This window comes from Mesocricetus auratus, unplaced genomic scaffold (assembly GCF_017639785.1).
Source record: "Mesocricetus auratus isolate SY011 unplaced genomic scaffold, BCM_Maur_2.0 Super-Scaffold_100676, whole genome shotgun sequence".
In the NCBI taxonomy this organism is placed as follows: domain Eukaryota; kingdom Metazoa; phylum Chordata; class Mammalia; order Rodentia; family Cricetidae; genus Mesocricetus; species Mesocricetus auratus.
In genome coordinates this window covers 186,976,842-186,992,526 of record NW_024429266.1, presented here as the reverse complement: position 1 = coordinate 186,992,526, position 15,685 = coordinate 186,976,842, and the positions used below count along the sequence as shown (strand labels likewise).

Sequence of the window (15,685 nt, the reverse complement as noted above, 5' to 3'; positions counted from 1 at the left end):
TTCTTGGTTGTTGTCTCAACATGAAAGCTGTCAGTCACTGCTCCAACACCACACCCGCCTGCTGCCATGCTCCCTACCATGACGGTCATTGACTCACCATCTGAAATTTTAAGTAAGCGTTCAATAAACTCCTTCTTTTATAAGTTGCCTTGGTCATTGTGTCACGGCAATAGAAAAGTAACTAAGACAGTCGTTTTTAGTTACTTGGACTGCAAAGCAAAAAGGGCTAAATGAAATAAGAGCAGGACACTGAGAAAAGTATTTTCCTGAATGAGATATGCTTGCGTTCATCTAACAATAAAAACACAGACTCAACACAGACACAGTCTATTAGAAATTTACATTTTACTACACTTAGTTATTTCTTTGTATGCTTGTATGGTACAGCACAAGTGTGAACATCACAGGACCACTTGCTGGGGTTGGTTTCCTCTTCCACCATGTGAATCCGAGTGTAGAACTCAGGGTGTCAGGCTTAGTGCCAGGTGCCGTTATCAAATGAGCCATGTTCTTGGCCCTGAAAATATACTTTAATACAGACAAATGATGTGTCCTATGTGATGGTACTCACCTATCATCCTGTCTACCTGGCAATTACATGGAGGCCGTGTTCTAGAACAAAATCTACAAAAGGGGGTAGTGCTTGCCTAGCATTTGGGAACAGGTTTACTCTATATGTTAATAGCATGTATGAGAAGGCTTAATGTATACATCAATGGCACGAGTGAGAAGATTTATTCTATATATCAATAGCACACACACACACACAGAGAGAGAGAGAGAGAGAGAGAGAGAGAGAGAGAGAGAGAGAGAGAGAGAGGGCAGCCATCATACATTTATACATCTGGACAGACCAAGAGAGTCCAGTGACATCTCACATGGATCCCAGACACAGGATCTATGGCCACATGGGACCCCCCTCTTGTGTCCTAACCAAACAGCTCCTCTTACAGACATAACTTACCTCCAGAGGTTTTCAGACCAGTCATTGGGGGAGCCTCTGAGCATTAGGTACTGATTAGTCTGAGAGGGTTTTCTTGGGGCTCTGGAATATCTCAGGGTGTGAACCATTTTTCTCTGGTGTCTGTCATGGTATAGAAAGGGCACAAGGAGATCCACCCTGACTTTAATGTAGTGGGATCATCTCAAGGAAATATCCTGTTCTACTGGGCATTTTTACCCATGGATGATGATGATTAAGATAATTTCCTCCTGAGCAGTCCTATTTAATAAAGCAATAACTTTATACAGTAATAGTCTTGGTGTAAATAGAATTTTGATGATTAAGGGCTTCTAACAAAAATAGTAAGGGATTATGATAGAGGTTAGTTTAGGGGGATTGTTAATGCAGGTAAAGGATATAGTGTTGCCCCACCCCTGATAAAGCAGGGGCTGCGGAGGATAGAAAATAAAAGCAAGGAAATGTCACACGAATGGTTTCTCTTGAGGAGATCACAGCCTAGGTTAATGATAAAGAAAAACAGTTGTGTCCCAGAAGTTAAATTAGCTCAAGTCCTTTTAATCTTAATGTTGAGAGATGTGTTCATGGGTTTCAGTGTGCATCATAGCTGAAACAACACTTTAAATATGACTTAAGATTAGGTTAAGATGTTTTTGTTAATAGCTTTGAGGATTTAAAAAAACATTGAGAAAGAATCTAAAGTATAGAAAGGCACATAGTCGAGTGAGGAACACATTAAGGTCAGGGAACGAGAAAAAGCAACCCGATTATTGGCTGATGTGCCTTTCTTTCTAGAAAGGTTTGTCGATCCCATTTCTGCCCTCAGCTGCCTCATACAAAAAAACTATTCATGAGTGGGTATGCACCCCGAGGATTTAAAATAGAGCTAGCTGATTGTTTTTCATATATAAAAGTTTAGGTTTGTGATTCTTCTAAGATTCCTTGTAAGATTACCTGTTGAGATAAGTAATAAAATAACTGGTCCTTTCTTTGCAACTGGAAAATGCAGCCTGCCAGCAAGAGAACTGGCTGAGAAAATGCCTTGCCTGCTTACACCTGTTAATCTATACCAGGTTGCTTGGGTGTGAGTGTATGTGGGTTCTTGAGACAATTTGTTTTTCACCTGTAATATGTAAAATGATTAATCATGGAAAGGATATGGGAAACATGCTGTTTTTTACTTGTATTCATTGTAATCATTCACTTGAAAAAGAGAATGTAACCACATTGTAATTTTTATGTTGTTTGAAAATTATTGATAGGATATATTATCTGTAAGGGGAAAAAGTTAGTTAGAAGGAAGACATCAATAGAGACACTAGATAAAAGTAAGAAAAGAAATAGAGAAATGAGAGAGAATAGAGAAAGACCCTAAGAGTGTGTGCATTTTTTCCTTTTCCCCCAGATCCAGAGAGTTAAGTTTAGCCCCCTCACTGGCCCCTGAGAATTAGTTTTTACTCCCTCAGATAGAAAATTCAAGTCTGCTGGCTCCCCGGGCTACCCCTCAAACCCTGAGTGCTGGAAGCTGGTCCTCATGGCAACGACAGGTTCTCACTGGGGTTTCTCTGGATATCCTGCTCTTGTCCTGTGTCGTGGAGATCCTAACACTTTGGGTCTGCAGGACCAGCCCCTCCACGTGCTCCATCAGATCATAAACGGGGTAAATGATGGATTGGGCCAACTCATAGTCCTGGTTCTGGGTCTTGGTTGATCAGCCGGCCAGCTCTTCCTCATCCTCACCACCAGGGGGAGCTCTCCAACACCGCCCTAGCCAGCTCACCCTGTGTAGTAAGCAGCAAGTGGCGGCCAAGTCTGCCACTCTCGTGTCTTGAGGGTCAGCCTTCCCACACCTGCCTCTCACCAGCTGCAGCACTGAGCAGAGTGGCCCCTGCACCTCGCCTAGGCAATACAGTAGAGCTGAGTCGCCCCAAATCGTGGAGATCCTGTAGTTACTGTTCCACAGGGCCAGTCCCATGTGCACTTCAGCAGGTCACAGATGAGGTAGACATTAGAGTCGGCCAACCCAGAGCCCAGGATGTGGTCTGGGTGGTAGCTGAATGGTCGGTTTTGGCCACTGGAACGGCCCCCCTCGGGTGAGGGACAGTGCCAGCACTCCCAGGCCCATGCCATCAGGGGCAGCTTTCCTATGCCCATAGAGATGGGTGTGGCCATCTCTCCTGAGTGCAGGGGGTCAGCTCTCTCATAGGGCACAGGGTAGGCTCTCCTGCTGCAGTGTACAGCAAGGGGCAGGACCAGCAATTCCTGAGCCAGGGAGTCCCACAGATTTCAACACACAATGGTTTCTATGGTCCTCTGTGGTAACATGGGCTCTGGACATCATCACGGACTCCAGTTGCGGCAGGACCACAGACTCAGTCGTGGCCCTCAGAGTCAGCTCATGCCTGCACGTCACCATGGCTGTGGTGGCAGCATGGGCCCCCCAGATCAGTATGGACCCAGTAGCAGCAAGGCCCTCGGATAATAATGTGATCTCAGGTGGCTACGCAGACCCCGGGCATCTGCACAATCCCTGGTGGCAACAGGAGCCACAGACATCAGCCCAAACCATGGTTGTTGCTAGGTCACAGACCCAGGCACGGCCTTTAGCAGTATCCAGTTTTCAGTAGAATAAGAAGAAATTTCAGGATACATAAGAGAAAAGATGAGCTATTGTTACTGTTAATATTCTATGCATTCTGTATACATCACCACTGTTAAGACAAAAGGATTCTATGACTTAACTATCAATCTAAATCATCCTGTAGTGTTCCTTGTAGACCCAAATGACAAATTGAAGCAAGTCAATAGCAAATCCTGATGTGGATTTCCTTTTCCTGTGTTTCTCTTGAAAACCACTGCTGAGGAGGCCTGGGCAACCTATGGGGTCCTGAGCAGTGGATCAATGTTTGTCCCTCGAATACTAACAGACATCGTGTGTCCATAACACAAAGAGGGTTGCTCTCTCTGCCTGGACTCTTAGGGAAGTGCCTGGACCCTACCCTGAGTGAAATAACAGACTCTGGATATCCCCTATATGGAAGGAATTAGCAATAGGGTGGGAGGATGGGGGGGATGGGGGGTGTGAGAGGAGGGGAGGGAGAGAAAACTGGGATTGACATGTAAAACAAGCTATTTAAAATTAAAATAATAAAAAAGAAAAAAAGAAAACCACTGCTGATGAAGAGAAATATTAGAATCTAAGCATGCGGACAAAACGAGTCAATTGCAGAGGAACGACAATCAGCCGATGCAATTAGTGATGGTTGCTTGTTGAATGTCTTTGCCCAGAAATATTTAGTTGTTGTGTTGGATAGTTTTATGTCAGGTTGATACAAGCTAAAGTCATTTGAGGGGAAGGAGCCTCAATTAAGAAAATGCTTCAATAAGATCAGGCTGCGGGCAAGCGAGTAGGGCATTTTCTTAATTAGTGATCTATGGGGGAGGGCCCAGCCCTGGGGGGTGGTGCCACCTCTGGGCTGGTGGTACTGGGTTCTATAAGAAAGAAGATTGAGCAAGTCATGGGAAGCAAGCCAGTAGGCAGCATCCCTCCATGGCCTCTGCATCAGCTTCTACCTCAGTGTTCCTCCGATGTTTGAGTTCCTGTCCTGACTTCCTTTGACGATTAACAGTGATGTAAGCCAGATAAACCCTTTCCTCCTCAATGTGCTGGCTGACCATGGTGGTTTGTTGCAATAATAGATACCCTAATTAAGACAGTTGTTATGCTTCCCAACATCTATGCTGGGAATTTAGGATGCTTTACAAAGGACACATGCACAGCACACTCTGATTTCGTTTCCCCAAGTGTATGAGAAAGAGCCCTGAGGTGGTGTTGGGGTAGTGCACAGCAAAGCAGTCATGCTTATGGTCCAGTTCTATCAATGGGTTACCTCAAAATGCTGACGAATCATTTCACACCCTGCCTTAGTAATTGAAAAGTAGTCCTTTTGGGGAAAATCACTGTTGCTACCCAGTTTAGGTACAGGGCAACATACATTATCAATAGCCATATATGTAAATGAAATACGTTGCCAGCAGTCAGGCCAGGGTGGAGTATATCCAGGTTTTCGATGCCTCCTTTAGGGAGTAGCAAAGTGGCTGGGAAACTTTACCTAAAGCAAGGCTATAGCTCAGATTAGAATACACATAGAGAGAGCATCCAGACACAAGAGCTAGTACTCTAGGCCCCGATTGTTGCCTGAGCTTCCTTTTAGGGGATACAAAAGTGGGAGTTTGGATACTAGGAGATTAATTTGGGTGGTTCTCTTTTTTGATTGAAAACCCGTCCTGTAACATGTCTGTTGTGGAATATTTGTTTATCTGTGCAAGATCTGTTGCTGTTTTACCTTGCCTGACTAAGGCACAGGGTTGGTTTACTAGGAGATGAATGACCAATAGTGAGGGAAGAGGGACTTCCAGGCAGGGAGAGTAAGCAGGAGGAGGAATTTAGGCTTGGGAGTGAGGGTGTGGGAGAAAGAAAGAAAAGAGACACCAAAGGTACAAAAGGAGGGGTCTGGTTACTAAGAGATTAATTTGGATGGTTCTCTATTTTGATTGACAAGCCTGAGTAACTTAAACACTTTCCATAACACATCTGTTGTGAATAATATGCATGTTCAGCTGTGCTAGGCATAAGATTGCAAATAGGAGATTCTTTACTGGTTCACTCTGGGATACATTTGCCTTATTGAGCATGCACCATACCAGTATAGACCAGACTGACCCATTTCCATTGTTCTCAGATGCAGTAATAATATGTTTGACTAGAACTGCCAATGTCTGATGGTCCTTAGGGGACTGAAAACCTTCCTCCGCTGTATAAAGTGGGCTTGCAGTGCAGCTCTATGTGGGTGGTGGTCTTGGGTGCTAACAGATTGCTAGGCACATTGCTTAGAGAGGGGTGAGTGTGCATAGTGTGTACAGGAAAGGAGCCAATGGTACTAAATGCATTACGAGAAGAGAGGTAGGTGCATAACTCAAATGAAGGAGGTTCCCGGGTTACAGAATTGTTCCCCATGCTTGCCGGCCTCAGTAGTTCACTCCAACTAATTCCAAGAGCAGTGTCTGTGTTGTTCTTTCTGAACAACTTTCTGTCTCCCCCAGTGTGGTAGCTACTTTTCTGTTGTGACAAAACAGCATGACCAAGGTGAGCTATAATAGAAGGAAGACTTTATTGTGGCTTTTGGCTCCAGAGGATTGGAGTCCATAATGGCAGGAAGAAGGCAGAATGCATGGAGCTGGATCAGAAAGCCAAGAGCTCACACCTTGATCTGAAAGCTTGAAGCAGAGCAAAGGACAAGTGGGTGAGGCGTTTACTCTTACAGGGTACCTCCAGTGACACAACTTCTTCCAGCAGGGTTGTTCTCCTAAACCTTCCCAAACCCTCCTCATGCTGCTGCTGACAACTGGGGGCCAAGTGATAAAATGCCCAAGGCTATGGAGGACATTATCTTTTAATTCAGCACATCCAGGCTGGACTTGAACTTACGATCCTCCTGGCTCAGCTTTCCCAGTGCTGCAAACAGAGATGGATCCACCAGTCCCTGAATCATGAGCATTTTAATAATGATTTTGCAAATTGTTTTCTGTGCAGTTTGCAGATGACACAGACAGTGAGGGTCACAGACTCCAGGATAGAATCCAGTGCTCCTCAGCTGTCTGGATTTCTTTCCACAGAACACTTCTCTCAAATGTCATATCAGCATCTCTGTCCCCTCACAGAATAAAGAAACTGGACACGGGCATCTGTGGGAGTCACAGAGGCTGTAGAGTCCATGCTTTGTGCTACTAACTGTGCACTGAGGGGAGGGGTGGTCAACGGCCCAGACAGGTCGAGTGCAGAGATCTGGTGTGGACAGTAAAGTGATGAAGATGGGATTCTCAGTCAGGAGTCAGGACACAGGGTCTCAGGGACGAGTGTTGGTTCCTTTTGGCAGATCCACCTGTTATCTGAAGCACAGTCCTCAGAAACCACTCTGTATTTTGAGATGGAGGCACAGCTGTCTTTTTCAGCTTCACCAGTGATTTGTAGTCTGAGAGGAAGAGAACAGCCACTCTTAGTGTTTAGGAATTTCTCATAATTATCCCATCTGTCCTTGTTCTCTTTGGAATTCAAAGGAAAAAAACACAGTTGTAGGATGCACAGTTGTTAAGTATAGGAAATACAAACATAGTGACATAGACATTGAAGGCCGGCTTGATTCTAAAACCTTAGTTTCTTCATTGGCAGAGAACCCTCCAAGCAGAAATCTTCATAATGAGGCAGAGGATGGAGATGGTTTGAATGGACAGTGACCTCTTCCTTCCACTACCTCACATCATGTGACCTCTTCACCCCAGTACTAACACATCATGTGACCTCCTCACCCCAGTACTAACACATCATGTGACCTCCTCACCCCACTACTAACACATCATGTGACCTCCTCACCCCACTACTAACACATCATGTGACCTCCTCACCCCACTACTAACACATCATGTGACCTCCTCCTTCCACTACTAACACATTGTCTTAGTGAGGACTTTTATTGCTATGAAGAGACACCAGGACCACTGCAATTCCTACAAGAAAAACATTTAATGGGGTGACTTGCTTCCAGTTTCAGAAAATGACAATACACCAAAGAGCTTCTTTGTGAGCTACACATACAATTATAGTTTTGGGATCCAGTAACCCAAGAGGTCATGTGAAGGATAGCTGTGACACTGTTGGAAAGAGACTGGATCATGGGTGCTCCGTCAAGGAATTAACCCATTGCTGAGTTCCCAGCCAAACAAAATGAGGCCTCCTGCAAAGATGTGGGTCATGGGGGGCTTTGAAGGGCAGGTCTGTGCTCCCCATCCCACCCCAGGGGTTGCCATCTCCTCTGCTTCCTGCCCGCTATGAGGTGAGCAGCTTTGCAGTGCCCTTATACAACCACACTTCTGCATTGCCCCAGGGCTACAACAATGGAGCAGGCTGGGGATGGACTTGAGGCCCCTTGAACTGTGAGCCAGAATGATTCTCAAAGGCTGATAATGCCTGTTGTCAACACAGCTCCTCAAACGATTGTAATTTCACAACTCCAGTTACAGTACATTGCAACCTGTCACAATGTGGTCATATCTTCAGCTGACAAAGCTCCCTGCTGACCCTGCTTTTCCTGTCACACTTACTCTTCCCCCACCTGTTGTGACCTGAGAAACTGGCTCATTTTCACCACAGTGTTAAAAGTGAAAAGTACCACTTAAGAAATTCTTAGGAAAACATCAAAGTGTAAGAGAGAAAGAAGAATAGTTATGTGAGCCTACAAGTTCTCTTTCCAACTGAGTTAGTCTAGTTCCAGCCTTAGGAGTTCATTTTACACACATACACACCTACATACACACACACATATATTCATACATACATACATACATACATACATACATGCACACACATGACCTTACAAAAGGCTGGTACATGGAATTGTCAACCCCCTTTGGAATCCTATATTCCGATGGTTCTGAACCTCTCTAATCTTTGGTATCAGTGTTAGAGCCCTGAGATGACCTGCATGAATATTAAGTTAGCTCCTCCAGTACTCACACATCAGAACTTAAAGTTGAGCCGTTTATCCACCTCCAGTTCTTGTCTGGCCATGTGTGATTCAGTCCAATCCAAAATGCACTGCCTTTTACATTTGCTGAGTCCTTTACGAATCTCTACAACAAAGCAGAGGACAGGACAGCCTGAGCCTGTGTGCTGAGACTCACATTCCACCAGCTCCTGAAACCTGGGTCACGTGTCACCTGTATCCACCGGAGTCCCCAGCAGAGTTCATTCTTCCTCCTTTGAGGGACCTGTGCCCCAACCTATGATCCCAGGACACGCCCCTCACATGCACAGCTACTGGCTCCCATGTCCCATCTGTCTCACAGACTATGAGCTTCCACAATGTAAATCTCCACTTGCTTTTCATGGAAGAGCTGTGAAGTCTAGAGATGTTGGTGTAGCTTCAAGAGCACGCTAACATTTCTGTTTTATCAAAAAACTTACCAGTTCCTCTTGGTCTTGAATGAACAGTAAAGTGGCTCCTTTTGTAGCACAGTCAGCTAGACCTTCCTTCCAAATGTTGCTCTCTTGAGAAAAATGTATGCATTTATCTCGGTGTGGAAGCCAGCCTTTTGTGCAGCTTAACTTAGCTGGGCTCTCTGAAGTGAGAAAGAGACATGGTGTATTTCCTCCCTGTTCTTGCTGTGTGTAGCCAGTTACATACACAGTTGCTTTATTAACACACACTTATAGTGAGAGATCTAGCTATGCACCTGTGATGCTGACCCTGCCCAAATGGTTGTGGTCACAAGTGTGTATGTGAGGGTGTGGGATCTGGTCTAGGGTGAGTGACAGGTTTCCTCTCTCTTGCTGTTGGTCAGGTCACGGGGAACAGCCTGGGAGGATCCTTGGAGCTGGAACCTGTGGCAGCCTCCTGTGTAAGTATAATCTCCCCGAATAAACTTCATCTAACTAAGTCTAGTGAATCTTGAGTCCCACGAAATACACACTTTCATTAACACATGCAGGGACAAGATTGCTGTTATGACATATTAAAGAAATACAAGGAATTAATTTTTTTGTTTCTATTAACTAACCTTAGAAAGTTAACTGTTTGACACATTTGTTAAAAACAAATATCCCAGTTGAGTGTTTTTTTATTGTGCTAGCATGCTGAGGCAGCATGGCCAAGTGGTTAAGATCTCAGTCGTCAAGTTCACACAGTGTCAGAGAAGTTCCCAGCATTACCACCTACCAGTCATGAGACCCTTAAGAAGTTTTTATGCAGTATTCTAACATAAGACCATGGTACTGTAGTGTCTTCATGGGTAAGTGTTTTAAGCATTGGCTGATGTAAGCCACAGTAAAAAGCAAATGTCAGCTGTTATTCTTGGGAAAGTCAGGCTGCAAAAATTACCTGTTGGATTAGTGATGTTCTCTTGAATATACACTCTGCATCTTCCTACTGATGGTTTCTGTATTAAGACTCGCACTAGTAAATAAGAAAACACACAGGGAGGATTAAGTGCTGAAATGAAGGGGGAAATCCAGCTATTTCAACAAACCTGAGCATCTGGGCTGGGGATGAAGTATCATCAGCTGGACTGAGGGACTAGTTTGGAGACAGAATGTATAAACAAAGAAGAAACACGCAGAACATGTGGATTCTCACCACTGTGAACCACATATCATCTAATGGCCTTACGGAAACTCTGAGCTCACACACACTCACGCCTGAATTCTCATCTTCAGAATGAGTGTCATCACATCCTCCAAGAAAGACAGCTCACTGCCATTGGGGTTTAGTAGCCACTCAATAAACTAACCACGTCAGCCTTCTAGTTTTCTTTGTTGTTGTTTTTGTCACAATTAAGGATCTAAGTTTCTGGATAAAGTGTGTTGTTGAGTTCTTCGGTCAGTTAAGAACACACACAGACACCAAATTCTCAACACAAACCAGAATTATTAACCTGGATGGAGGGGAGAGGGGCTAACTCTGTATTGGGCAAAGACAGCAGCAGGAGGTTCTGCAGGAGTAGATTTTTCAGGAGAAAACAGGAAATCTGTGTCAGGATGAGTTGCTAATACTGATTGGACAGGTTTGCCAGGATAGCCAAAAAATGAATTTGGATTGTTGGATCTCAGTGCTCAGACTCAGGAATGTTCCATGGACAAAAAAGGGAATGGACCTTAGAGGCTAGCTTAAGAATGTAATCTAACAGTTTAGCCAGGAAGAGGAAAGGTGAAAGGGCAAACCTGCAGGTGCCTTACTTGTCATTCTTAAGACTGAAAGAGAATCCTTCATGTGTGTTAGCCCCTATTGACTCTCAGAGAAATCCAGAGGTGTCAAAGAAATGAGAAGCTTCTGCCCTGGACATGGGGCACTGCCCTGGAACTACTCATGTCATTGATCTTCCTCTAGGCTCCCGGGGGCCAAACCATGGGAGGAGGCCCTGATGTTTAGAGGAACAATTCTGACCCAAAAGTTCTTCTCTCACTTACCTAAAACACTCATCCCAATCAGGGTCAAGAGAAGAAGGAGGAGCCCAGCACAACTGAGTTTCAGGGCCCACCTATGGGAGCGCGGGCACCGACAGGCATCTGTGAAGTTAAACACTTGTTACTTGGCTAAGTCGGTTGAGCACATCTGGAGTAAACGTTAAAGGTGGTTCGGGTTCCATGGATAATTGAATTCAAGCAGAGGGTGGATGTGCATGTGAGCCTTTCTCTGCCAACTTCAAGCAGAATTCCGTGAGATGAATTCTCCGTTAGGCTCAAGAGTTTGCCTTGATAAAGTAGGACTGAAGAATAATGCTATGCATGTACTGGGCACAAAGGAGTATTGGGTGAATCAAGCTTGGAAGATGTGAAGACATGTTGAAACCACTGAATGCTGTAAAAACAAACAGCACCTCCTGTTTCAGGGAGGGTGTCAAAGCATTTCTAAGGAGGGCCTTCTTTTATTCAAGAGACAGTTTTGATGTTGACTTTTGTGGTAATTGTGACCTTTGTGCTAATGGTATATGGTTCTTTTCCTTAACATGGGGTCTCTTTCACTGCAATGTACAATGATCATCTCCAACTTGGATTAAAGCTATGGCATCCAAAGAGTGGCATCTCATGAGTCCACATGGTATTTTCAATACTTCAATTGCATTAGTGCCTTCTATTGGCTGAGTTCTACAGCCTCCTAATGGATGAACTGGAAATGTGGCTAATACAACACTCTATGTGCACATTTACACACACACACACACACACACACACACACGAGAGAGAGAGAGAGAGAGAGAGAGAGAGAGAGAGAGAGAGAGAGAGAGAGAGAGAGAGAGAGAGAGACTGTAGCTTTCACGGTATTCTTAGAGTACTCTTACAACTGTTTTTGTTGTGCTCTGTCCTGTTTCTGAGAAAGGGTGGCCCATTAGTTCAGGCTGACCTCAACTCTCTGTGTGGCTGAACATGACCTTGAGCTTCTGATTCTCCTGCATCTACCTCCCAGGTGATGGGATTCTAGGTGTGCACCACCCACAGCTGGGGGAAAAACAAAGATTTGCCTGTGTCTATCACAAATAACTGTCTCTGAGAAGTCATCCCTCTAGTTATCAAAATCCCCCACTTCCCCAGACCCTTGAAGAGATACAATGAAGCTTATTGGGTGGTTCTAAGGCTTTTCTGATTAAAAAAAAGTTTGTTAACTTCATAGTTTCTGACAAGCATCCTTAAAAAGTTGTGGTTCACATTCTTGACACAATACAGAAATATTAAATTTTCACAGCCATGGTATTAGATAAGGAAGCTCAGTTACACCACCGACTCTCATATTATTCCATGACCATTTTAGACTCTTTCTCTCTCTCTCTCTCTCTCTCTCTCTCTCTCTCTCTCTCTCTCTCTCTCTCTCTCTCTCTCTCTCCCTCTCTCTCTCTCTCCCTCTCTCTCTCTCTCTCTTTCTCTCTCTCCATCCACATGTCTGTAACTCATGTTTTAAGTCTCTGGGGGACAGGGTGCTTGCTGATTCCACAAATGCTCAGTGCTAGAATACTGTGGAGCTGAGTCATGGTGTTTGTGTTCTGTAGAGAAGTTTGGACCAAGCAAGATGCTTTATAGCGAGTCTCTCTGCTGGAAGTGTTCCTTTCCCTGTAGATATAAAATATCTTTTCTTCAAGGTCTTGTGACTAAAGCTGAAATAATGGCTGCCCAAGTTTCACACTGAGTAAAAGTGCAATGTATGAGCCTTTTATCTCTAAAGTTGTGGCCATTTACACAGGTCAGCACAGACAGTCAACTGCTCATCTTCAAAGCAACAACTGAAAACTGTAAGAAGAAATCCTAACTCTGGAAGATATTGTAATGCCTAAAGGAGAAATGAAACTACTGACCTGGGGGAGGAGATGGAGGTGCTGCACGCTGAGCCCCTGGAATCCCAGATGCCTTTAAATTCAAGCAGACCCTCGATGTGTCCATTGCAAATAGGAGACATGACACTGAACCTGTGAGCAGGGACAAACTCCAAGTTCTGTGAGGTGAAATGAGCAAAGGGAGGTCCCCTGTGAACACTCAGCTGTGAGTCCACGCCCACCCACACTGGTAGCTGAAGGTTTCTCCATAGTTACTGACCTTGGTGTCTGTGCGGCTCCCACAGTTTACACACTATTGCCTTTTTTCTTTCTTATTATTCCTCACTCATACAATACATCCCAACTACAGCCTCTCCCTCTCTTCCTCCCAGTTCACCCCCACCTTCCTTCTCCCCCAGACCCACTTTTCTTCCATTTCCCTTCAGAAAAAGAGCAGACCTTCCAGGGATATCAACCAAATACAGGATAACAAGATGCAGTAAGACTAGGTACAGATCCTCATATCAAGCCTTGACAAGGCAACCCAGTAGGAGAAAAAGGGTCCCATGAGAAGGCCAAAGAGTCAGAGTCACCCCCAACTCCCACTGTTAGGAGTCCCACAAACACTCCAAGCTGAACTACCAAGGAAAATATGTAGAGGACCTAGTGTAGACCCACACAGGCTCCATGGCTGCTGCTTGAGCTTGTGTGAGCCCCATGAGCCCTGCTTAGTTGATTCTGTGCTCCGTGTTCTCCTGGTGTCCTCTACCCCTCTGGCTCCCACAATCCTTTCTCCCCACCTCTCCTGCAGTTCCTGGAACTCCACCTAACATTTGGCCATGAGTCTCTGCATCTTCTCCCATCACATGTATTTTCTTAATAAAACAATTTGTATCATGTAGTTTCCTTTTATTAACAAAACTCAAGGGAGACCTCTTGTTGTGATTCCTGGAACCAACCATTTTGAGTTATTCTCTAAGGGCAAAGCTCAAGATGAGTCAAATGTAATATTCTTCCTCAACTCAAATCTTAGTGACCACTTTCCCCAAATTACCAGCAATTAAGATATACAATATATATTATGATATTTTGTAAAAATAAACATCAATGTGTGAAGATTCCTAGTTTAGTTGACATGGATTGCAGCTCTAAAATCCTCTGGAAGCACCTGAGCTGTGGAGGAAGCTGTGACGTGTGCAAATGAGGACAAGAGTGTGGGAAACACTCATGACTGACACGATGGGAAGATCAATGAGGAGGGAGCCGCACACGCTGCTCAGCCTTGTTCTGAAGTCCCTGTGGGTGTGACATCACTCACCAGAGTGAAAGGACTTCATCTGTCAGAGCTACAGAGAGAGGAGGATACAGGTCTATGGGATGGGCTAACTCCTCCTAGGATTTCCAGGCCTAGACCCTTAGAATAGGACTACCAATGCTACGTCAGACATTCTCAGATTACAATTGAAGAAGAAAACGGACGATTTCCTAAAGTCACTTTATGTGGTCACAGAAGAATTGTACCAAGCACTCACAGTTATATGGCAGTGGCATCAGTGTGCTGGCTGTGAGTTCCAGGAGACAGGAGCTGTGTACACAATGGGTGGGGATCACACTCATCCTCCAGAAAGGGGAAACCTGCGTGAGACTCTGTTAGTACACTTAAGTCTCAGTGAAACTTGTCTTTTTCCAGTGTGTATTTATAGCCTCTTGATAAAATAAAAACTCAGGTATAAGTGTGGACTAATGTCTGTGGTTTTAGTTCTATCGCAGAGATCAGTGTGTCTATGCCAACACCACACTGTTTTTTTTTATTATTGTAGCTTTATAGTACAGCTTGAAATTTTCAATAATGAGGCCTCCAGCAGTTTTTTATTGTTCTGGACTGGACTATTTTAGCTATCCTGTTTTTTTTTTGTGGCGTTGTGTGTGTGTGGTTTTTTTTGCTGTTGTTTTTGTTTGTTTTCATATGATGCAGAGAATTGTCCTTTCAAGATCTGTGAAGGATTGTGTTGGAATTTTGGAGGGGATTGCATTAAATCTATATATTACTTTTGATACAATGGCCATTTTTACTATGCTAATCCTACTGATTCATGAGCGTGGGAGTTCTTTCCATAAGTTGATATCATCTTCAATTTCTTCCTGCAATGACTTCAAGTTTTTATCACATAAATAGTCACTTGCTTGGTTCGAGTTACCCCAAGATATTTTACATTATTTGTAACTATAGTGGAAGGTGTTGTTTCCCTGGTTTCTTTCCCAATCTGTTTGCCACTTGTGTATAGGAAGATTACTGACTTTTGTGAGTTAATTTTTTATCCAGTTACTTTTCTAAAAGTGTTTATGGGCTATAGATGGCTCCTGTTGGAATTTTTAGGGTCACTTATGTATACTATCATATCGTCTGCAAATAGGAATACTTTGACTTCTTCCATTCCCATTCATATCCCTTTGGTTTCCTTTAGTCCCTGATCTACCTAAGACATGTGCTACCACACCCAGCTTTCAACAGCACTTTTGACTCCATTTGCTCTGTTATGTGCAAAGGTGGTCAGAGGGATTAATGGGATGGAAAGAGGAGAAAGGAGAGATGCTTGCCAAGCCTGTTGGTGATCTTGAAGTTGGTATACAGCTATTGGGAATGCCAAATGGCCAACTGTTGTGGAAGACAGTGAATCCTGGGGGACAGCTAAGCACAAGGCCTTGGAAAAGGTAAAAGATGATGGGAGTGCCTGTGTCCTGGTGGCTTGAGAGAAGCTCATGAGGGAGAGGGGAAGAAGGGAGGGGAAGGAGGAGCAGATGGGGAAACGCACCAGATACAATAAGGATAAAACTAGGTATTTATGTTAAATGAAATGCAATAAGCAAGAG

At 44.2% G+C, this 15,685-nt stretch overlaps 1 protein-coding gene across 2 annotated transcripts; it reads right to left on the bottom strand.

Moving 5' to 3' along the window:
• Window positions 1–6,113: 6,113 nt before the first annotated feature.
• On the bottom strand, window positions 6,114–12,989 carry LOC121136913 (killer cell lectin-like receptor subfamily B member 1A). 2 transcript variants are annotated; one of them, XM_040738427.1, is made up of 6 exons: window positions 12,857–12,989; window positions 10,980–11,078; window positions 9,895–9,969; window positions 8,982–9,136; window positions 8,532–8,647; window positions 6,114–6,993 (listed from the first exon to the last, which is right to left on the bottom strand). In XM_040738427.1, exons 1-6 carry the CDS (start codon window positions 12,939–12,941, stop codon window positions 6,846–6,848), a joined length of 678 nt encoding a protein of 225 aa, XP_040594361.1. In that variant the 5' UTR covers window positions 12,942–12,989; the 3' UTR covers window positions 6,114–6,845. The 2 variants fall into 2 exon arrangements, with proteins under 2 accessions (XP_040594361.1, XP_040594362.1); XM_040738428.1 differs by lacking the exon at window positions 10,980–11,078.
• Window positions 12,990–15,685: the final 2,696 nt, after the last annotated feature.

Coding starts and splice junctions, on each gene's coding strand:
- LOC121136913 (XM_040738427.1), bottom strand. CDS start 12,941: ATGGACACATCGAGGGTCTGCTTGAATTTAAAGGCATCTGGGATTCCA. Junction 8,648..8,981: donor TTCAAGACCAAGAGGAACTG/GTAAGTTTTTTG, acceptor GCTTTGTTGTAG/AGATTCGTAAAGGACTCAGC. Junction 6,994..8,531: donor TCAACTTTAAGTTCTGATGT/GTGAGTACTGGA, acceptor TCTTCCTCTCAG/ACTACAAATCACTGGTGAAG.